The following is a 23,646-nucleotide window of genomic DNA, read 5'->3' as shown; positions in this document are numbered from 1 at the left end:
GTTACATGTTTGTATAAGATCACCTTGCACCTCAGCATGCATCTCTAAGAATACTCCCTTGGTGATAACATGCCCCAGTCAGGCATGTGTTGTGGCACAGTGGGGTAGCTATTATGTGCAACGCCAGCATCGTATATCCAAGTGCCCATCCACTTCCTGGCTGCTGCACTTCAATCCAGCTCCCTGATAATGGCCTGGGAAGGCAGTGGAGGGTGACCCAGTGCCTGGGTCCTGTACCCTCATGGGATGCCAGGGTGGAGCTCCAAGCTCCTGTCCTCAGCCTGGCCCAGCTCGCACCATGTCAGCCATGGTGAATGACCCAGCCGAAGCAAGATGTGTCTCTTTCTGAATGTTTTAGTTGAAGTAGTTTGGTTATAGTTTGTTCTTTCCAGTCTGCTCTGTTTTGAGCAATAATAGCGAGGAATGATTTTTCCTATTTTGTCTTTCCTTCTTAGGAAAAGTTTCCAGGTTTTAGCATTAGTGAGTTTTCAAAGCGTCAGTGTAACATTTTAGAGGGGCACTGACTGCTTCCCTCAGAGTAAGAGGGTGAAGTATATGCAACAGGGAAAATGCATTCACTAACTCAATATGTCGCACTCAGCACATTGCAGTCTGCACCACCACCATTTTCTCTTAGAGTTAAGCAGAGGCTCCCTTTTGTGGGTAAACACTGAGTTTATCCCTTTATCTAAAGGATTCCCTCCCTCCTTTTCCAGGTTTGTGTTTCCTTCCTCTCTGGAGTGGAAATGCTGGCTCAGTCTGTGTTCTGCATTAGAGGAACCACTGGAATGCCACAGCAGCTACGCCATTTTACAATCTGCCAGCCAGGGCTTTGGGCTCCCTGCAGGATCCCCAGGCCCCATTCACACCAACCACAGGCCCCACTTCTGTCAGCCATATGCAGGGCTACAGGCTCCCTACAGGTTTCCCCAACCAGTCTTGGGCTCCCTATGGCTCCCCATTTCTGCCAGCCCCCTCCCACTAGTTGGAAGCTGGGCGACAGGCTCCTCAAGGGCCATTATACTTGTGGTTTTCCATTGACTTGAGAGCAGCCATCCTAATCAGGATAAGGTGGTGTCTCGTGGTGGCTCTGGCTTGGTTTGCTTGGTGGCGGGTGATAACTAAGTGTGCTGTTGGGGTTATGGCCATCTGTCTGCCCCATAGAAAGGTGGCACAGTGTGGCCTGGGCTCTGCTGATTATTTCATAATAGAAGTACACCACTAGACATTTTACTTGGAATGGGCCTGCTCCCCTTGCCAGCCTTGTCTTTCTACTCTCTGGGTGGTATCCTTTGAGACACTGTGTTTTTTAATCTCAGCAAAGTCTTGTCTAACTTTGCTTTGCTGCCTGCTCTTCTGGTGTCTTACCCAAGAGAGAAATATTACTTTGTCTCATGGTTTAACTCTAGCCTTGGCATTCCGAGTTAAGGTTGTAACTGTTGGACCAGGAGGTTCCCTTCCTTCTTTTGCCTCTGGATGTTCTATTTACAACACCAGCAGCTGCGGAGTCTGCCCTTTCTGCCTTCAGTGGTGTTGGCACCTTTGTCAGAATCATGTGATCACAGATGTGAAGTTTATTTCTGGGCTATGAACTTTATTCCTTTGGTCCCTAGGTCTGACTATATCAGAGCCACAGCTTCTTGGATTTTTGTAACTTTGTAATAAGCTTTTCAATCAAAAGATATAAATTCTGTAACTTTGTATTTCAAGACTTCTTTTTCTCAATTTGGAGTTCCTCTTTCCTATTTAAGCTGAGTTTTTGTATTCATGCAAAATGAAAAGGGCAAAAAAAAAAAAAATGAAAAGGGCATTCATTGAGTGTTTTACAAGAATTATTCAGTCAGGTATTTGAAAGTCAAAATGACAGAGACCAGAGAGAGATTTTCCCTCTGCTGGTTCACTCCACAAATGGCCGCAACAGCCAGAGCTGGATCAGGCCAGAGTCAGGGGTCTGGAACTCCACGCAGATCTCCCACATGGTGGCAGATACTGGGGCTACCTACTGCTGCTCCCAGAGGGGAATAGAGCAGCCTCTGCCTGGGACTCCAGTATTGCAGGAGCCTGTCTAACCCTAACCCCAAGTACAAGCCCCGCTGGATTCTGTGATTAAACAACAGCATCTTTGGTAGCCAAGATGTTTTCACAGTAAGTCTGCACTCTGAACCCTGTCTTCTCGTAATTGACATCTAGTGTGAATTTCTTGCACTTCCTGTGCATCCATCCTGTTCTTTTTCACATTGCTATAAATGGAATTATGTGCTTACCTTCTTAGATTATCCATTGTTAGTGACAGAAATGTACCTGATCCAACTTTACTGTTTTTATATGTTAGATCTAAAAAGTTTGAGGGTTTTGCTTTAAGACTCTAGGGATTTTTATGTATAAGATCTTGTTGTTTGATAGAGGAATTATTTTACTTCCTTTATAATTTGGATGCCATTAATCTCTTCATATTTGCTTGCTGTCATGGCGGGGACTGCTACGCTCTTGAACGGGAGTGGTGAGAGTAGACCTCTGGCCTGTCTCTGACTGCTTGGGGGTAGCACCAGTAGTTCTCTGTCTCACCTTGATGAGACTTTGTATTTGTGCCAGATTCTCCTTCTCGTCTCTCCCCATCTGGTCAGGCTCAGCTGGGAACATACACACCATGGCGCCTTCCAGTTCGTTCCCATGTGGCTCTCCTTCTCATCTCTCCCCACCTGGTCAGGCTCACCTGGGAACATACACACCATGGCGCCTTCCAGTTCGTTCCCATGGGGCTCACGTCTGGGAAAGGAAGCCTCATGTGCACTCCCAGGCCTGGTCAGCCAGAAGTGATGAATCCTGCAGCACCTGGCAACTCCTCAGCAGACAAAGTCTGAAGTACTCACCACTGTCCCCTGCCTCCAGCCCAGACTGCACCGGCCTCACCTTCCTGAGGTCCAATGGCTCACATCCTCTTTAGGTAGGGAGCATTTGTCTTAAAGATTTGTTTATATTTTTTATTAGAAAGGCAGATTTACAGAGAGAAAGAGAGAGATATCTTCTAAATGCTGGTTCATTCTCTAAATGGCTACAATGGCTGGAGCTGAGCCAGTCCAAAGCCAAGAGCTTCTTCGAGGTCTTGCATCTGAGTGCAGGACCCCAAGGCTTTGAACCATCATCCACTGTTTTCCTAGGACACAAGCAGGGAGCTGGATGGAAAGTGGAGTAGCTAGGATATGAACCAGTGCCCACATGGGATGCCAGTGCTTGAGGGGGAAGCTTAGCTTATTGAGCCATTGTGCTGGCTATAAGTAGTTTAGGGTGCTGGTTCTGATGCCTGAGGCTCCAGTGCTGGATTCAAGTCACAGTTTCTTATGAAGGCACATTTGGGAGGCAGCGTGCGATGGAGCCAGGATCGTGTCACGGGTAAGTCAGGTGCAGCTCCTGGTTTTGCAGGCACGGGGAGAGTAGCCAGGAGTATAAGATCATTGTCTGTGTTGCTTTCTGTTTCTCTATTTTCCAAGTAAAAAGTAAGGTAAAGGAATGTAGACAGTTCAGCGTAAAAAGGGTTAGGATGCTGATCTAGCTTTCCTGAAATGAGGGAAGAAAGTAGCAGAGATCAAGTCATTTGGCGTGAAGACATTTCAGTCTTTAGAACCAGCCACTGGAAACTCACCTGGGAGCAGCAACCTCAGTTTCTACTTCCTGCTGGGTTTGGGTTTGGGGGCTGTCACCAGACACTGATCCACACGTCTGTGGTGACACAGCAAAGTGGAAGCCCTCTGTTACACAAACTGAGAAAGGAAATATCACAGAATTCACATGGTCAACCACAACCCACAGGGCCTACCCTGTCATGCCTCCTGCGGAGGGCATCACACACCTGGGCCAGGTGTCCCTGCACCATTGTTGGAAATTGGAGCTTGTGTCGTCCATGTGCCAGCTCACAGCAAGGACCGGGGCAAGCTGACAGAAGCTTCTGAGAGGAAGGGCCAGCCTGAGAACCGTCTAGCTTCCACATGCCAGCAGCCCTTGCGTAGGACCACTGCTTGAGTTAGTTACATTTAGAGAAAGGCCCAGGTTCAGCAGATGCTGGTGACACTGACTGAACTCTCAGCACATCCCAGCAGCAGCTGATCTTTTGTTGCTTCTAGCCTGTTCTGAGGAGAGAACTCAGTAATCAATGGACAGCTCCAGGGGTTACCGCTAGGCCTTCAGTAGTGGACAGCTCCAGGGGTTACCACTAGGCTTCAGTCAGTGGAATGTTCCAGGGGTTACCACTAGGTCTGGAGTGCTCCAGGAGTTATAGCTAGGCCCATAGTCAATGGACAGTTTCAGGGGCTACTGCTAGGTCTGTCAGTGGAGTGCTCCAGGGGTTTCTGGTAGGCCTCAGAGGGCTGTTTCTTAGAATGGACAGAGATTGTGTGTCAGGGGGCCATCTGTCTGTTGACCGGGTTTCCTGGAAATCTTAAGTGTTTGCCCATGACTGCAGCAGTCCTGCCCACATCTCACTCCTGCTGACCAGGCTTTTGACTGTCTTGGGCCTGCTGGCTGATGTCTTGACCTGCCCTCATCCTGCAGCCCTGGGAACTGCTTCTGGTCAGCGCAGCTCAAGCTCCCAAGCTCACACTGTGACCTTGCCCTGACTTCCAGCCTGCAGCTTAGGGAAATGACCTTCAGCTTTAACATGGTAATGGTTGTGCTGACCCTGACACTTGGGCTTACCTCCACCCTGTGGACCCATGGACACCATAGGACCCTCTAGGGAGAGAGGTAGTACTAGGGCAGCCCTGTGGTACCTGGAGCTCTATGACAAGCACCTGCCCTCAAACCTTACCCCATGGCTGACAGGCATCTGAGGACCTAGCAGAGGACAGGGCTGGGCCCACGAGGTCTGGATTTGCCTTTACAGCTGGGGCAACCTGGGCAGAACCCTCTTCCCTCTTGGATGCCAGGCCACTGGAAAGTCCCCTATGAAGTGCAGACCTCCCTTTCTGGAGCACAGACTGGTGCACCTGCTGAGGGCATGTACACTGGCTGTTGCCACCGTGAGGGCCAAGGACAGCCTACTGGGTGCTTGCTTCCTGGAGCTGGGGCATTGCTTTTAAGACTAGTTCCTTCTTTCTTTTTTTAAGATTTTTTATTTTTATTGAAAGGCAGATATATAGAGAGGAAGAGAGACGAAGAGGAAGATTTTCCCTCTGTCGATTTACTCCCCAAGCAGTCGCAATGGCCAGTGCTGTGCCAATCCAAAACCAGAAGCTTGGAGCGTCATCCAGGTCTCCAACGTGGGTGCAGGAACTCAAGGCTTTGGGCCGTCCTTGACTGCTTTTCCAGGCCACAGGCAGGGAGCAGGATGGGAAGTAGAGCAGGCGAGTAGAACCGGTGGCCATATGGGATCCCGGCACATGCAAGGCAAGGTAGCCACTAGGCTACTGCACTGGGCCTGACTAGTTCCTTCTTTTCTTTCCCTTTTTCCTCTCTCCCTTGCCTTCTTTTTCTTCTCCTGGCCTCTCAACTGCCCCCTTCTGCACTGGGGATGCCCCTTCTGCCTGTGGTGAGGGTCAGTGAGGGCCAGCCCGGTGTATGCTGTGGTCCCTGGAGGGCTACTTGGGCCCAGCGCACAGCATCCCCCATCTCTAACTCCCAGGACAGAGGCTGCAGCACCCTGACACATGCTGCAGGACATGTCCCTTCAGCCTGGGGCTCTCCTATGTGTGGACTGTCTGTCCCTTTATCATCCATCAGTATGTCCGTCTGTGGATCTGTCACCCCAACACCCACCCTCTTCAGGTGAGTCCAGACCTCAAGGAGGGAAGCCGTCACCTCTCCCTGCACCACCCCCGGTGTAGACCACAAGTCAGGGCTCTGTCCTCGGACATGCCTCCAACCCACTCGCCTCCCTATGTAGACCCAGGCCGGGGCTCCGCCCTCGGTCACGCCCCGCCCACCAGCCACGCCTGTGTGCCCTGGCCACGCCCCCACGCTCCCACTCCGCCAAGCCAGGCCACGCCCCTGCGCCCTGGTCACGTCTGTGCGCCCCGGGGCCGCTGCAGGGCCGGGCATGCGCACTGAAGGGCTGTGGGGCAGTGGCGTTGCCATGGTAGCCGAGCGGACGTGAACACGCCTGGGGAGGACTCTGCTGAGGCCTCCTTCTTGGGACGGCCTTGAGGGGCGGCTCCTCGCGGGTCACCGGGGCGGGACGCGGCTCCGGAAAAGCGGGGCCGGTCGGGGGGCTGCGTCCGAGGGGCGGGGAGGCCGGGTGAGGGCCGGGCCTGCGACGCGGCGAGGGGGCGGACTGGCCCAGGGAGCTGCCCGCGTCCTGCAGGAAGCGCGGCGCGGGAGGAGCGCGGACGCCGGAGCCCTCCCGACTATGTGGAAGCTGAGCCGGGGCCGGGTGCTTCTTGACGAAACCCCGGAGGAGGAGGACGGCCTGCCCGAGGGGCCGCCGCCTGCGATGGCCGCCGCTGCAGCGCAGGTGCGGGGTGGTGGCGGGGGTGCAGGTGCGGGGCGCGGGCGCAGGTGTAGGCAGGTAAGGGGCGCAGGTGGAGATTTGGGGTAGGTGGGAGCTCAGGTGTGGGACGCACAGCCCAGGGCCAGGCCCGAGGGGTAAGACGCGCGCCGGTGGTCTCCAGGGCAGCCTGAGGCGTTGGGCCCGAGCTGTGCTGGGCAGCGCGTCCTCCCCACACCCCGAGCCTCCGTGTGCGTGCTGGCCTGAGGCACTTGCCACCCTCACCTAGTGCCGGGCCTCCCACAGCACCGAGGCCAGCTATGTCTGGAATGTCCAGAATTTCTGCAAACAGGCCCTTCTGGCCTTGTTCTTCCCCTGCAGGTCAGAGGGCTTGCCCCGTCCACCTGGCCCCCAGGGTGAAAGGAGCTACCCCACCCACCTGTCCCCCAGGGTCTTTGGGCTCTGTCCCCTCTTGTTTGGTTTTACCCACTCCTGAGAGACATGGTTCTGCCGCCCTGAGACTGCGTGCGCTCAGCAGTAATGCGGTCTGGCCTGGGCCTCTCCAGTCACACGCGGCAGCTATCTTTCAACTGTGGGTGGCTGCACTTGATGGGCCAGCATTGTCCAGTCAGGTGACGCACAGCCTGGCTCAGCTCTGGGACTCCCCGAGTCCTCAGGTGGTACATGGCTCAGCTCTGGGATCCCCCGAGTTCGTGGCTCGGCTCTGGGATTCCCCAGTCCTGAGGTGTACTCATCTTCATTGACTCCAGAGTTGCATATTCCGCCCAAGTTTTTACTGCAAAAATTCTTAACTTGGAGAATGTGGAAACACCAGGACCTTAGAGGCCAGCGTCCTCCCCCAGCTCCTTGTGGCAAAATTGTCAACCATTTGCTGTTTAAAACTCACTTGAGAGGCGCAAGGATGGAGAGTCCTTCATCCACTGGCTCACCCCCAAAAGGCTGCATGGCTGGGGATGGGCCAGGCCAGAGCTAGGAGCCAGGAGCCTGCGGGTACAGGACTCCAGGGCTGTACTTGGCTGCTTCTCTTGGTTACCAGCAGGCAGCTGGTTGAGAAGTGGAGCTGCCAGGACATGAACAAGCAGCCATGTGGGGTGCCACTGCAGGCTACCATCGTCTCTTCCTCCTCTGTGTGTATCGTTCTTTATTTTGGCAGACATTAGCGTTTAAGTAGCAGCACAATGAAGGGGCAGGTGCAGCGTTTCCACATACCAGGGGTGCACCTGCACACCCTAACACCAGCCCAAGGCTGCCACAGGACATTTTTGACATCATCTGCTGACCATGGCAAGTCATGCACCAGCAGCCGGTGGTGACGCCAGTCCCGACTGCTCTGCCTGCAGCCTAGACCCCTGCTCACGGCCTGGGACACAGCAGAAGATGGTTCAAGTGCTGGGCCCTGGCCTGGCCCTGCTGTGGCCTACAAAGTGAAGATGGAGGATGCTGCCCCCAGTCCTTTTCAGCAGATCTCCTTAGGAGGGTTACAGCCGTGGAAATAACCAGCCAGTCTAATCCATTACAGGTCTGTGGGCCTTGCCTGTCCTGCCCAGGTGGGCTCCCACTTCTGTCTGCCCCTCCATGGCTGTGTGCTAGCAATTCCTGGTGCATTCACAGGGCTGGCCCTTCTCCAGTGTGCAGGTGCCTGAGGTGCGCCCTGAGGCTGTGCCCTCCTAGTCTGAGCAGAGCGTTTGTGGGTTGTGGTACGTGGTTGGGGGTTGTGTGTGGGTACCTGCGTACTGTGGACATGGTATGGACCCCATTTCTTGGACTTGCGATCTACATGTCACACCTGCTAGTTCCTGACCCTACCCCCAGTGTTCCCTGGGTCGGGGTATCCCTTGTGTTTTTTTGTCTCTGGCTTCATCCATCCACGTTGACCCCCTGTGAGTTCTCCCTAGGCAGAGACAACTTCCTTAGTAGCGCCTACAGTTGGCTGGCAGACGTGTGCTGTGCAGGCCAGGGAGAGGAAGTAGGGACCTGGACTCAGAGCGGGGGCGGGGACGGGACCCACCATTAGAAAGAGCCAGCTGCCACTCACCAAGGCCTTTGTCCCACATCCCACCCCCTCCCATGTGCATTGTACTGTGCCTGCTGCTGTGGTTCCAGGTGGATGAGAGGCCACTGCCCCTCTAGGGTCCTGGTGCAGGTTCATGGAGGAAGGCTCTATGGTTTTTCCAGCAGTTGTTGCATCCTGGGCGGTATCTGCAACCCCACCCACTTGCCACTCTGGGGTCACTGCTGCTCCCAGACCTCTCCTCGCAGTTCTAGTTCTCTGGGGTTGGAGGGGCCACAGGCAAGAGTTATGTTTCCTGTGCTGGATCCAGGTCCAGAGAAGCTTTCACGAGGCCCTGGGAACTCTTCTGTCCAGACCTGCTCCTGCCTGCATCCCTCATCTGTCAGGCCTAAGAGGAGCCACAGCCCCTACGCAGTCCTGTGCCTTGCTCACTCACCCTGGGGTTGTCTGCACTGCAGAGGCCAGGATTTCTGTGCAAATTTGATCCCATGACTTGCCAGACAAGGAGTCTTACACTTGCCAACAGGGATAATCTGATTTCCTTCCAGTTTATATCCATTTGATTGCTTTTTTGGCATAATGACTGTGGCTAAAGCTGCCAGGGTTAGAGTATAGAACAGTCACAGTGAGAGTGAGCACCCTTGCTTGGTTCTAGAGCTGACTGGAATGCCTCCCACTTTCCCATTCCGTATGGTGCTGGCTGTGCATTTATTGTGTGTTGACTTGATTGCTCATTCTGCACCCATTTTACTTAAGGTTTTTTAGTATGAAGGGTGTTATGTTTTTACCCAGTGCTTTCTCTGTGTCTGTTGAGATGATCAGTTTGTTGATGTTATGTATCGCGTTTATGAATTTGCTATGTTGAACCTTGCCTACATACCATGGTAAATCCCACCTGATCAGGGTGAGTGATCTTTCTGATGTTTTGTTGGATTCGGTTAGCCAGTATTTTACTGAGTTTTGCATCTGGGCTCATCAGGGCTTCTGGGCTGTAGTTGTCTTTCTCTCTTGTATCTTTTTCTGGTCTGGGGACTCGGGTGACGCTGCCTTCATAGGAGGAGTTTGGGAGGATTCACTCCCTTTCAGCTGTTTGAATATTTGAAAAGTGTTGGACTTAGCTCTTGAAAAGTCAGGTAGACTTCAGCAGTGAAGCCATCTGGTCTTGAGCTTTCTTTGTTGGGAGGGTCTTGATTACCAATTCACTGTCCATCTTAGTTATGGGTTTGTGTGGGCTTTCTGTGTCATCGTAACTCAGTTTTGGTAGATTGTGTCCATAAATCTGTTCATTTCTTCCAGATTTTCCAAATTTTTAGCGTATAGCTGTTTGCTGTAATTCCTGATGATTCTTTGTCTTTCTGTGGTGTCCACTGTTATGTCTCCTTTTTCATCTCTTATTTTACTGATTTCTGACTCCTATATTTATTTTGGTTAATTTGGCTAATGGTATATCAATTTTGTTTGTTTTCAAACATCCCATTCTTTGTTTTACTGACCTTATGTATTTTTATTTCAATTTTGGTTATTTCTTCTCTTATTTTTAATTCTTTCTTCCTACTAGCTTTGCATTTGTTGCGTTATTTTTCTTAGTCTGTGAGATGCATTGCTAGATCATTTATTTAGATGCCTTTCTGATTTCTTGATACAGGCATTAATTGTGATGAACTTCCCTCTTAGCACTGCTTTAGCTGTGTCCCATAAATTTTGATATGTTGTCCTGTCATCTTCGTTTGTTCCCAGGAGTTTTTTGATTTCTCATTGGCTTTCTGCTGTTGCCCACTGGTCCTTCTGTCACGTGCCAGTCTTTCTGTGTTGCGTGTTTTCTAGAGTCTGTTGAGTTGTGGATTTCTAGCTTCATTCCATGATGGTCAGAAAACGCACATGTTATCATTTCACTTTTTTATTTATCTTTTTTTTTCTCCTTAAAATTCTTATTCTTTTTTTTTTTTTAATGTTTTAAAATTTTTGTTGGGATGGCAGATTTACAGAGAGGAGAGACAGAGCATTATTTTATTAATTTAAGTTAATTTAATTTTATTGTAAAGATTTATTTATTTTATTACAAAGTTGGATGTACAGAGAGGAGGAGAGACAGAGAGGAAGATCTTCCGTCCAATGATTCACTCCCCAAGTGAGCATAACAGCTGGTGCTGTGCTGATCTGAAGCCAGGAGCCAGGAACTTCCTCCAGGTTTCCCACGTGGGTCCCAAGGCTTTGGGCTGTCCTTGACTGCTTTCCCAGGCCACATGCAGGGAGCTGGATGGGAAGTGGGGTTGCCGCAATTAGAATCGGCACCCGTATGGGATCCTGGCACATTTAAGGCAAGGATTTTAGCCACTTGGGTGCCGGGGCCCAAGACACAACATTTTTTTTTTTAATTTTCTGCATCTTGCTTATGGCCTAACATGTTGTCTAGCCTAGAATTGGTTCTGTGGACTGATGAAAAGATGTGTATTCTGCCAAGTGTGGGATGAAATGTTCTGTGGATATCAATTAGGTCCCTATGGTCTATAGTAATAGATTAGCTCTGTTGTTTTTTGTTGATTTTCTGTCTTAATTGATCTGTGTATTGATGAAAGTGGGGTGTTGACGTTCCCTATTATTATTGTGTTGGATCCATTAGCAAGTTGTTTTAAAGTACATTTACTATTATCACTTCTTGGTTAGGTGGTCCCTTGATCATTAGGGAGTGACCTTCCTTGTCTCTGTCAATGGCTTTTGTGGTCAAGTCTGTTTTTCTTTGTTTTCTTTTTTTCTGGTATTAGGATTAATACTCCTGTTCTTTTTCCCCCTCTATTTTCATGAGATAACATTATCCTTCTTTTTGTTTTCAATCTGTATTTTTGCTGATGAGGTGTGTGTTGCAGGCAACAAATAGACGGGTCTTTTTGTGTTTTATTATTATTATTTTAAATCCATTTAGCCAGTCTGTGTCTTTTGATTTGAGAATCTAGGACATTAACATTCTAGGTTATTATTGGTAAACAGTGATGTGACCCTGCAATGGCCTTGTGTTTCATCTGTGTAGGTATCTGTCTCCACATTCTCTCGTAATGATGACTCTGTTCTGTGGGACATATGTCCTTAAGTATGCCTTGCAGAGCCGGGCAAGCAGTGACAAATTCTTTAAATTTCTGTCTGTCTTAAAAGATCTTTATTTCACCATCATGAGTAAATGAGCACTGTGGGTAGGGATTCTGAGTCAGCAGTCTCTTATTTAGGGTCTGTACTCTCTCTCCATTCTAAGCCTGTAAGGGCTCAGATGAGAAATCAGCTGGTAGACCAATTTTCAGTTCTTATAGCACTTCTCATACTGACTTGTATAGTGGTTATACTAGCCTACACTCCCACCAACAGTGAAATAGGGTCCCTTTCTCCCCACATCTCTGCTGGCCAGTATTGTTAGTAGAGTTCTGAATGTCGACCAGTCTCATTAGAGTTAGGTGGAAACTCAATCTAGTTTGATTGCATGTAGTGGGAATCCTGGTGTGACCTGACTGCCCAGGCCCACCCTCAGTCCAGTGAGCTGTCCTGTGACGTGGCTCTTGGCCAGCCTGTGGCACGGGGTCCAGGAGGGCCCATCTGCGGTGCTTTGTCACCATCTGCAATTCTGAGTGCTGCTGTCTCCTCGTTCGTTCTGTGTATCCTTGGAAGGGGTGCAAGCTTGTTCTCTGTGGACCTTGGACTGGTGTAGTGCTGGCCAGGTCAGCTGGTCTGCAGGACTTCCCCCTGATGAAGGGTGAGCTTTTAAAAATCACCGTTTTCATTTTGTGTTAGATTGGTTTTCTGCTCACTGGTTCACTCCCCACTTTCCACAACAGCATAGATGTGGCCAGGGTGGTGGCCTGGGTCTTCCATGCATGGCCAGAGCTAGGGTGGAGGAGCTGGACTCCCGGAGCTGGGATGGGAGACTGAGCGGGGTCTGCAGCCCCACCCTACATGACATAGCTTCTCAGAATGAACTTTTCTGCTTCCTTTCTCCTTCTCCTCCTACTTCCGGTGTCCCACATCTCTTGCCATGCATTGTTTAAGCCACAGTCTGGATCTTTTCCCTAGCCCAGGGCTAGCCAGCTCTGTCCCCACCACACTTGGTTAGTGCCATGGCTTCTCTCGCTTGGTGTAAGGACCTAGCCACAGGGGAGCCTGGATGGCGGTGTGCGCAGGGGCAGGAGCACAGAATCCTGGGGACTACCATGTACCTGCTCCTTCAGGAACCTGGGCTCCTGCACAGGAGGATGCTAGGGGTCCATGCATACAGGTCAAGACATGTTACAGTTGCTTCCATAAGCTCCCTAAGAGTACAGACAAGGGTGTTGGGGCCCTGAGGGTGGTCAGGAGTGTGATCCAGGGCTGTGGTCAGGGCCATGAGAGTGGTCAGGAGTGCTGTCCAGGAGTGTGGTCAGGGCCATGAGGGTGGTCAGGAGTGCTGTCCAGGAGTGTGATCAGGACCATGAGTGTGGTCAGGAGTGCTGTCCAGGGGTGTGGTCAGGGCCGTGAGGGTTGTCAGCAGTGCTGTCGAGGGGTATGGTCAGGGCTGTGAGGGTGGCCAGGTTGCCAATGTCTGGTGCCTCATAGAAGGAGAAAGCGTGTCACCGGTGTAAACTGTCTTCCCCTGGCGACTGCCCAGTCTGGTTTTCTTGGTCAGTCACTGGCTGGCCCACTGGAGTGCTGCTTTCTTTGGTGAGTCTTGCATTGTGGGAAATGCTGATACTTTCTGGGTTCCTCCCTCTTTTAACACAGGAAACATTAGGTACATGGGTTTTTTGAGAGCACTTCTTGCCTCCTCTGATGGTGAAGCTGGGCCAGTCTAGAGGTATCTGGTTGGAAACAGCATTGACAAGAAGTAGGGAGGAGAGTGGACCAGAGTGTCCAGCAGCTGCCACATCTGGACAGGGTCTCAGCTAGGGACACAAGCACCCTGGGACTACCTGAGGCTGCCCTGTATCCCTGGTTCAGCCTGTCCCTGTGGCCTGGGGACTGCCCACAGCCACCCTGTGGCCCTGGGACTCCACAGAACTGCCTAGACTGGGGTCCAGACTGCTGCTTCTTTGGGCAGCCTGGGCTATGAAACAGTGACTTTTCATGTCCTCACTCCTGATTGCTGTGTTGTGTTGACTGGGAGGAAAAGAGACCACAAGAGGTGGGGGGGTGTGTGCATGTGGGTGAGCATAACTCAGTCTGTGTGGGGATGTGGATGGGCACAATTTATATGTATGTATGTATGTGTGTGTGTGGTCAGGCATAGCTCTGTGTGTGTGGATGGGCTTGACTCACTGTGTGTGTGTGTGTGGACAGGCGTGACACTGTGTGTGGGGAAGTGTGCATGTGGACGGGCACAACTCTGTGTGGCGGTATGTGTTTGTAGAGAACACAACTCAGTCTGTGTGGGCATGTGTGTTTTCCTACCTTTCAGTGATTGAGAAGAAAGCCTGTCTCTAGCAACTCACTCCATCACCGCTGACATTTTCCTGAACCTTCTGTTAGGTGCAGGGAGCAAGTTTCCGAGGGTGGAAGGACATGGCTTCACTATTTAACAAAGACGATGAACAGCATCTGCTCGAAAGCCATAAACCCCCCAAGTCCAAAGGGTAAGTCAGCTGGGGTAGCCCCTAATGGGTGGCTGGTGTCAGCCACACTTTCTGTCCCTGTGGGCAGTTCCTTGCAGGTACCGTGTTCCTGTACCCTGTGAGCCAGAGCAAGATGCTGCCTGTGGGTTCTGCGCACTGAGATCAAGTAGCATTTCCCTCTGGGCACAGCACTGGGGCCATGTAGAGAGGAGGTGGCCGGAGCCTTACTAGGCCATTTGCTGAATCCCAGGCTGCAGAAAAGTGCCGGTGAGACTGCAGGACTGAGAATTCAGAACGCTGGCCCTGCTGCCAACTGTGCCATAGCCCTCCCACATTAAGAAGGCCCTTAAGGTGAACATGCAGGTCGCCTTTCCCTGATACTGCCCCATGTGGTGGGTCCATGCAGGGTGGGGAATTGCTGCTGAGATGGCAGCTTGGAGCCTGCCTTTCCGTTGCTTCCTCAGCACAGGACCTGTGTGGGCTAACCCTCCAAATCCTTGGCCAGCAGTCAGACCTGGTTGAGATGGTGGCACCTGTGAGCTGGACCTGGCCCGGCTTTTCTCCCAGGAGCTGCTCACAGTGTCAGGATTGACCCTGCTCAGCAGATGGTGCCTGGCTCACTGTCAGAGCAGAGGGGCTGGTAAAATCTGTGTCCAGCACTGGGGCCCTGGCTGTCATGCATACTGGACATGTGCGTGGGGCTGCAGCTTCTTATTGGTGTGGCCTTCTAGACCCCTCAGCCCAGCATGTCTGGGAGGTTTTCCCTGAGACGTGGCCTCCACTAGGAGCCGTCAACAGCAGCCTTGTTGTCCTTAGTGGCTTGTCTGCTGAGCAGTGTCCACGTAGGCCTGCAAAGAGGCCTGTGTCCATGGAAGGCTGTGTGGCTTGGGTCCTCAGTACCTCTCTCATCTCCTGCAGAGCAAACACACGACTGAGAGAGGAGCTCAAGGCTGAGAAGAAGCCTGGATTTTGGGACAATTTGGTCTTGAAGCAGAACACACAGCCCAGGAAACCGGATGAGATGGAAGGCTGGGAACCTCCCAGACTGGCTGAGGGAGATGCAGCTGTCGACTCAGGGGACATGGCGGGCAGCTGCCTGCCTTGGCCAGAGTGGGAGGATGCCCCCCAGGGCTCCTCTAAGTACACCAGCCTGGCCAGTTCAACAGGCAGCTCCCGATGGAGCCTCCGGGCTGCAGGCAAGCTGGTCAATATCCGCCGGCAGAGCAGAGGGCACCTGCGGGATGGCTGGCAGGAGGCCGAGTGAGAGGGAGCCAACACCAGCCTCATGCCTGACCTCATGTCTCAGGGGACTCTGGACCCCCACACTGTGCTCCCAGCACCTGGTGGGGCCTCTGAGGATGAGGCCCACCTGCCCTGTCGGTGCCGGTCACCTCCACCGTGTCCAGCCGTCCGTCCCTCCTACCTCCTGCAGCTCCTGCATGTGACATGTGTCCATCTGACACAGGAATGTAGCAGCTATGCAGTTGCCAGAAAATCACAGTCTAGGACAAGAAATGAATCCTTAGAACTTTTTTCTTCCTAAATTAAAAATATGTGAGCAATTCCTGGGAAAGTGAAGCTTACATTTGCACACAAAGCACGGCTTGGAGAGTGCTTGTCCTGTGCTGGGGACAGTGGCTCTCCTGGGAGCTTTATTTTTATTTCTGAACTTGCAAATATTCATCTTTATTTTCTTTGAAAAATTTTCTCTTCTGTTTATAGATTAAAGCAGTGCTATGAAGTATGGCTACATATAGTCACTTTATAGCCTATTTTGTGTGTGGAAAACATTCACCTCTGAGATGGAATTATGTGTTAACTACTGAAGTGCCTCTTAACGTCATGCTAGGGTGAGCTGTTTGTGAGTCTGACGTCAACCCAGTGGGGAGCCGAACAGCTCCCTGTCCTCAGAAACCCTGGGTCCCCAGCCCTGTGACCCACACATCCTGTGTAGCATCATGTTCCCCCACCCTGCATCCACACGTCATGCAGTTTCCTGCCTGCATCCCACACATGCTGTTTCCCCTGCCCTGAGCCCCACGCATTGTGCTGTGTGCCCCCATCCTACGTCCCTGACCCACGTCCCACACATTTTGCTGCGTGTGGGACCCACGTCCCACATCGTGCTGTGTGTCCCCTGTTTGCATCCCACACGTGTTGCATCTCCCCGCCTTGCGTTCCACATTTTGCTGCGTGTCCCCTGCTTGTGTCCCACACGTCATGCGGTGTGTCCCCCGCCTGCGTCCCACACATCGTGCTGCATGTCCCCCGCCTGTGTCCCACACATTTTGCTGCGTGTTCCCTGCCTGCGTCCCAGAAATCGTGCTGTAAGCTCCACCCCAATCCCACATGTACTGTGTGTCCCCCACTCCACATTCTACATGTGCTATGTGTCCCCGCCCCACGTCCCACACATTGTTGCATGTCCCCTGCGTGCACCACACACATTCTGCTGTGTACCTCCCACCCTACATCCCACACGTCATGCATTGTGTTCCCTGCCTGCATCCCACATGTTGTGCTGTGTCTCCCTGTCCTGTATCCCACACATTGTGCTATGTGTCCCCTGCCCTGCGTCCCACACATTGTGTTGGCTTCTGCTGTCTTAGTGGCTTCATAGAAAGTGTGATCCTTTGGTTAAAAACAAAGGCTCCAGTTCATGGTTCATGCCTGTCATGTTCCTGTGCCTGGTTGCTAGCCATCTTGTGGGCCCACTACCCAGAACAAGGGAGATGCTCCATTTATCATGCACATCCTTCTGTCCCTACTGTGTGTGTGTTCCTGTTCAGAGTGGGGTGCCCCTGACTCAGGGGTCAGCCTCTCTTCACACATTATCTCAGTCACAGTCATCTCTGTCCTGTGTACCATCTTATGTATCTGTCAGTCATTTACTCATCACCTGTCACTCAATTCAGAGATGGCAGAGGGCATGCTTTAAGTGGCATTCACTGATTCCTGTTTGTGTCACAACCTTGAAATTGTGCGACTGTAGAGGAGAGTTTGTTACCTTAGTGTCATAATTGGGTTGGAAAATCCTGTCTGCTCAGGTGGTCACTGTGGGCCCGCTGTCTTGTGTGCAGCAAACAGAATGCTCAGGCTGTGCCTTCCTGCTGAATGCCAAGTGCCTGTGCCCATCATGGTGTGCCTGATGCGTGTCTCAGCACAGGGTGGGCAGCCTGGGCCTCTTCTGCACAGAGAGCTGTGCAGGATGCTTGTCCTGTTTTAACTGTGAGCACTAGTGTGCACTCCAGGCCAGTGGGCAGGCTCTGGCTGCTAGCGGCCTGTGTGCTGCCCCACATTCATTTACTTTGTGCTGCAAACATGACTGGTTGCAACAGGTAACTTATAAGGTTTTCAAAAGTAAAACTCATTTCTGTACTCTGACAACTTGTCTGCCTGGTTATTAGTCTGCTAACTGCAACCCTAAGCCATCCCCTGTGCCAGTGGCACATTTCCTGGCACTTCAAACCCATTTTCAGATGCAGCAGGTACATGAGTGCTTTTCCTGAAGCAGGAAGTAGCATGAAGCAGCATGCATGTGCGCACGGCCTCCCTGGCTGGCTGCGAGGGTCCCACCATTGCCGAGTGGTTGTGTCAGGCTTGTCCTTCAGTTTTGCCTCCCAGCCATCACACACTGCCCTCGTTCTCTGTTGAAATGGGAAAGTGGCTGATTTCCCAGCCCCTGCTCCCAGTGTTTCTGGGGTGCTGGTCAGGGCTAAGCCTCTCCCCAGGCTTGTGTACTGATGCCAGGTTTCTGTGGTCAGATCAGCTGCGTATCCCAGGAGCCCCTTGGATGCTCACTCATGGACTGGACAAACGAGGGGGCCACACGTGTCCTCTCCGAAGAGGCTATTCACTTCCTAGGATTTCTGGGTATGGGTAAGGGACTCCCCCAAACATACACATTTATTTTACAGACATGAACGTGGGTCCACATGAGGTGAAGGCCCTCAGAATGAGCAAAGTAAGGCCCGTGAGTCACACTGAGGCTGAGGAGGGCAATTCCTCTAGGGGTCGCTGGAGAGGGTGTGAAGCCACCAGGGTAGGGGTGGCAGACCCTGTGCGTTTCCCCACTGGAGTCGGGCCAGCACTGGAGGTGTGGGCTGCATTCCCACCCAGATGTCAGGAGTGTGGGGCCATGTGCTGCCCTCCACTTTGGGCTGGCCACCGTGCAGCTCTGAGGTGAGCTGTATGGGTGCTTCGCCCAGCAACTTGAGATTTTTGAAGGCTGCTGATAAACTGGGCAGCCACTGAGCTCCCCAGGGACATGTGGCCCTGCCCTCATGCCCTGTCCCTCCATGTGGCTGCAGGGCCCCCGTGCCCCTGTTGGCCCCCTGGGAGTTGAGTCCCAAGCTGTTGGCCGCAGTCTCGAGGCGGCGCAGGCCCCTGGGGTACTGAGCACCCTGTCTGGAGCCTTGGAACCTCTCAGGTCTGCAGAGCATGGGCTGGTGGTGACCGTGTTGAAGGCAGAGCCAGGGTATGGAGCAAGGGCCCTCCACTGGACCTTCCATGCCCAGAGGCACCCATAGAGATGCCTATCACCTCAGGGACTTTGCTTGCGTCTCCCTCCCCCGAGCCTGTGCTGTCCATTCCCTGGGCTCACCACCCCTCAGGTTAAAGTTTTCCTGTGCTGGGAAGCCAGGGACAGCCTGCCCATCCAGGATAAGAGGCCCTTAAGTGTGTTTTTTTCCAGATTTTTATCAGCAGTGACATAAGTGATCAGTCATCAGTAGTGTGCAGCTCCATGAGAAACAGGATGTTGTGTGAGGAAGGTAAACAGTGGGGATTTTCTATGTTCACAGAACACACTTCGCACACGGGTGCACTGCCTGCTGCTGGCAGCTGAGGTAACAATGTTGGAGAACTGCAGGCAGCTTGTTATTGATCACTAACCCTTCATGTACCACTCGGGACCTGACCTTTCCCCTCTACTTGACTGCTGGACCGGCTGCCTGAGCAGCTCAGCCAGTTGGCCCAGGATCAGAGAGTTGGGCTTTCATTGATTCCAGAAGATGGTTCCCAATGGCCAAGACCCTAGGCATCCTCCACTGCCAACCCAGGGAGTGGGTTTGGAAGGGCAGCTTCCAGGACCTGAGCCTGTGCCATATAGGATACTGGTGCTGCAGGTGGCAGTGACCCATGGCACTCAGTAGCACCCATATTTTGGCTAATTTTAGCTGGCAATTTTACATGGTCCCCAAACAATGCTATGAATATTTCCCTTGGTGGAGGCACACACTCACACTGCTGGGGTTCAAGGCTCTTCCAGGTGGAGATAAGAAGAGTACTGTGGGCTCCAGAGCACAGGGAAGATACAGTCCCCTGGAGCCCAGGCAGGAGTTGTGGGGATGAGTGGGAGCCCAGGCATGGCCCTGGGGCACACAGGAGCTATGGTGCCAGGATCTAGGGCTGGGGCACAACAGTGCACACAGACTTGGCCATCTCAGGACTTCCTAAAGGCAAAGGCTGCTGAGAGCCAATCTTGTGGCCACCCAGGACAAAGCCCATTGACTACTAGTCCCCCTTGTTTCTGCCTTTTCAGTTCATGTTACTTTGGCCATCTTAAAACAGTGACAAGGACAAAAACCATAACTGTTTTCCATGTTCAATTGGAACACATCAAAAAGGAGACACGGAGTACAAGGTGGATGTTGACATGCTGCAGGCTGTGGACAAGTGTGGCCCCAACCATGTCAGCCTTCAGGTTTGTGATGGTGGGAGGTGGAACACTTTGTGACCAAGGATGTATGAGAACTGTCCTTAGCTTTGTGGGGTGTCTGTGTCCACCTGGATGGGCTGCAGTGGGGCCAGGAAGCCCACCCCAGTGCTACCACCCACCCCTCCATCCTCCTCAGCTATGGTCATCCTCAGGACTTCCAAGGACTCCCAGTATTCCAGCATTTCACCAGGCAGACAATGGTGCTTTACTGAATGTCAGGGAGTCTTTGCAGATACCACAGCCAGTGTCTCCCTCTGGTACCTGGTGTTTCAGCAACAAAACAGCCAAAGTGTCTTTTTTGGGTCACCATGGGGTGAAACTAGATATCAAGAGCAGGAGGAAAAAGGAAGATCCCTTACATGTGGATATCAAGTCACCAAAGGGATGGGAAACTAAAAAACTCCCAGAGCAAGGAAATGAAAACCAGGCCATGGCACCCAGAGGGGCAGCAAGAGAAGAAACACAGGACAATCTGGGAAAACTGCTAGACATACACATCCAACTGGGACAAGCAGGAAGGAAGAAGCCAGGTCAGCACCAACAAATCCCCTGGACAGCTTCCCTGAGAATTCTACCAAATGCTTAAAGAAGACTGAACCTTTCAATGTCTGAAAAACTGAAGAGAACATTCACTCCATGAAGGCAGAGTGCTTTGGACCACAGTCACTCACTCACTTGCTTCATTCTTGTGAGCACCTGCAAGGACACATGGACACTGGAAACAGCTGCAATGACCAACTGGGTCCCCCGCTGTTACCCATGGACACACCTTCACTGCTGGATGACCAGCTGGGTCCACTGCTGTTGCCCACAGACACACAGGCACTGCTGGATGAACAACTGGGCACCCCACTGTTCCCCACAGACGCACAAGCACACACAATTTGCCACAATGCAGGCTGGAGTTAGCAGTGTTAATAGCAGGAGCCTGAACAGCCCAACGCTATGATGACAAAGCTGGTTGCCCAGCTGATGCTGCACAGAAAATTTGCAAGTAATTAATAGGTCAACACTTAGAAAAATGGCTAAAAAAATGAAGTAGAATGAAGGATGTTCATGGAGCTGGTCATAAAATGAAGAGGAATGCTTGTTGGAGTTGGTAACAGAACACTGGGTGCTCATGTGGCCAGTCGTAAAATGTGATTGAATGTAGGGTGCTGGTGGTCTGTTCATGACATGAAGTGGGAATCATGGTGTTCACAGCCTGGTCATTAGATGAAGTGGGATGCAGAGTTTTTATGCCTGGTCTAAGTTGAAATATAAGTCATTAAGTGCATTCATTCATAAAACGAATGTTCATGCGGTGTCCTAAAAGGAAGTGGAACACAAGATAGGGAGATGTTGGTCATTAAGAGGAAGTGGAATTTGGGGTGCTGATGGGGCTATGCATAAAATGTGGTGGAATGGAAGGTGTTCATGGGGATTGTCATACATTGATCATGGGGTACATAGTGTTTTAAAAGAGATGGGTATAAAATGGAATGCAAGGGGATTTTTAGGTCTGCCCACATAAAGAAGAGAAATGGAGGATGTTTGTTCTCTCAGCCGTAAAATGAAGTAAAATATAGTGCTTTCTGTACTGGTCATAAAATGAAGTGTAACAGAAAGTTTTTATGGGTTTGTGCATAAAATGAAATAGAAATTATGTTATTGGGTTTAGTCATTAAATGAAGTGGGATGCAGGGTTTTCATGGGCTAGTCGTAAAACGAAGTGTAGTGTAGTGTAGTGCAGTGTTTCTAGGAACCCAAAATAGAGAGCTGGAATGTGGGATGTTTGCATGTCTGTGTAGAGAATGTAACGTAGGCCACCTTGTGGATATGTGCATAACTTGAGGCAGTCTGAGGTGCTGAGGATTCTGTTCACAAGAGAAGCAGCATGTGGGGTGTGTGATCTGCCATCACACGGAGGTCAGAATGTTCATACAACATCAAGTAGAGCAGTTAGTTTATGGACTAGTTGTGACAGGAGGCTGAACCCAGTGCATCATGGGGTGTGGTGCGTGATCTGTCTTAACATGGATGGGAGAATGTTTCATGTTCACATAGCCTGTCATGAGATGATAAAGTAAAGCTGAACACAGTATGTGTGGGATACATGTGGAGAACACACAAGCATACTCAGTGCTTAGGTGCAGGAGAGACACTCGAGGCTCACGTGTACATCTGCAGGTGTCTGCGCAGGGCCTTGAGCACAAGCACAGCCTGGGTCCCTTGGTAGAGAACATGAGCCTTTGAGCCCAATCTGTGTTGTCCTAACTAGTGACCAATAGGCAAACTGCATATCCCGACATGCTCAGCAGTCAAGTGTGTAAGGAGGACTGGCTTGCTCAGCACCCTACCATTCCAAGAGGACGAGAGCGCCCGAGGCACACATTTTCTTACTGTTTCACAATCACAGGAATCTCTGCGTGCTAGGATAATGGATCAATTTTATTTCCTTTATAGGCCTTTTATTTTCAGAATTTTCTGCAATTGACATGTTTTACTTTAAAAACAGAAGTCTTTTAAAGACTTAAGTAAACAATATCAAAATCACTTAACAGTGTTTTAGCATTATGGGAAACTGCACAGTGTGGTCAGCACACATGATGTAGGACTTTGTCTATCAAAGTAGTCAGATGCAGCGAGCAGTACAGGCCAGCTCCTGGCTACAGGTGGCCTGCACTGCTCAAAGCCCCACGCACGTTAGCTGCTGGCAGCTGGAAGTGCCCAGGTCAATGTGCATCCAGAGAGGCTCACGTGGGCACAGCCAATGAAGTTGTCAAAATACACTTTAAGGAAAAAAAATAAATATTCTGCACAATGTATTTACAATGATCAACTCTTTTACCTCCACCTCTAATGACCATAAAATTAGGAAGCTAAAATTCAACAATTAAGAAGCAATTCTTGGCCATTTGTGTCCATTCAGCACAGAATGTGGGATTGAAAACCCAAGTATTTTGGTCCATTTTTATAAAATATGCAAAATTACAAACTGTAATATCATTAGAAGAAAAGGAACTTAGGGAAAAATGATTTGCTTGTGTCCTCCACCCCCACCCCATGCTGGCTCCAGGCCAGGCCCAGGGAGCGGTATGCTCTTCCGGTTCTTCCAGAAAGCTTCAGCCTCAAGGGAGGATGCCGCGGTCCCCAGCCCTGATCATCGTGTTTGGTCACAGAAACAGCTACTGCCAGCTGCATGTGGGTATACAGCGGCAACAGTGGCCTCAGTACTTGAAAAGGTCGATGAAATGCTGGGGGGACACAGGTGTGAAACAGCTGTCAGGGTCAGCTGCGGTGCAGGGGTGTCCCGAGTCCTGCGAGGAGAGCACACAGGTCAGATGCAGCAGCACCACCAGCCGTGTCCCTGGAGACAGGCAGCAAGTATTGCCCATGGCCATGTGGCAACCGGCCCACCTCTAACTTAAGTCCTGAACTGCACCAGCATCTGAGTTCCCGCAGCAGGTGGCCTGGAAAGCTTGTGTGGCTGAGGCGCCACATCAGATGCAGGCATTTGCCTCTGCCCCACATTGTTCCCTCCCCACCTTCCTGCGTGCCTTGCCCCAAGGAGGCTGCTGTGGAGGCTAGGGGTGGTGTTGACAGGATTCTACTGCCTAGAAGGGACACAAAGACATGCATTTTGTGGAGGAGCACCAGCCAGCCCGCAGGACCCAGGTGGTGGGGCCCATGCATCTGTCTCAGGTCAACCCATGTGGTGCCCTCTCGGCTGGTGCCCCACAGGCTTGGTCCTGCTCAGCTGCTGTGGGGGCCAATCACTCACATGCCACAGGGCAGTACCTTGAAGAGTAAAGCAAGGTGGTAGTCCTTTAGCACACGAATCGGCAAGGAGTGCAGTGAGGGGAGCAAAAGAGAGAAGCCAGAGTTAGAAGAGCCAGACCACAGTGGGCTATCAGGGCTAGTGTGGTGCTCACAG

At 51.5% G+C, this 23,646-nt stretch overlaps 2 protein-coding genes across 4 annotated transcripts in view; one reads left to right on the top strand and one right to left on the bottom strand.

The window, feature by feature from the left end:
* Positions 1 to 6,337: 6,337 nt before the first annotated feature.
* LOC121147037 (testis development related protein) lies at positions 6,338 to 15,744 on the top strand. 2 transcript variants are annotated; one of them, XM_040966717.1, is made up of 3 exons: positions 6,338 to 6,442; positions 13,935 to 14,032; positions 14,930 to 15,744. In XM_040966717.1, the coding sequence occupies exons 1-3, from the start codon at positions 6,338 to 6,340 to the stop codon at positions 15,273 to 15,275; spliced, it is 549 nt and encodes a 182-aa protein (XP_040822651.1). In that variant the 3' UTR covers positions 15,276 to 15,744. The 2 variants fall into 2 exon arrangements, with proteins under 2 accessions (XP_040822651.1, XP_040822649.1); XM_040966715.1 differs by having other exon boundaries at positions 13,929 to 14,032.
* Positions 15,745 to 22,227: 6,483 nt separating this feature from the next.
* Positions 22,228 to 23,646, bottom strand: part of FBXO25 (F-box protein 25) — a 40,735-nt gene continuing 39,316 nt past the window's right edge. Inside the window, exons 10-11 of one of the 2 annotated variants that reach the window (XM_040966828.1) lie at positions 23,511 to 23,537; positions 22,228 to 23,029 (exon numbers count right to left, since the gene is read on the bottom strand). In XM_040966828.1, coding sequence (XP_040822762.1) covers positions 22,940 to 23,029; positions 23,511 to 23,537 — 117 coding nt within the window. In that variant the 3' untranslated portion in view covers positions 22,228 to 22,939. The remainder of the gene's footprint in view (positions 23,030 to 23,510; positions 23,538 to 23,646) is intronic. The other variant, XM_040966827.1, reaches the window with a different exon arrangement.

Source organism: Ochotona curzoniae, unplaced genomic scaffold (genome assembly GCF_017591425.1).
Source record: "Ochotona curzoniae isolate NIBS_2020 unplaced genomic scaffold, NIBS_Ocur_1.0 scaffold_4506, whole genome shotgun sequence".
Taxonomy (NCBI): Eukaryota; Metazoa; Chordata; class Mammalia; order Lagomorpha; family Ochotonidae; genus Ochotona; species Ochotona curzoniae.
Note: the sequence above shows the minus strand (reverse complement) of the source record. Positions and strands in the feature narration are given on the sequence as shown.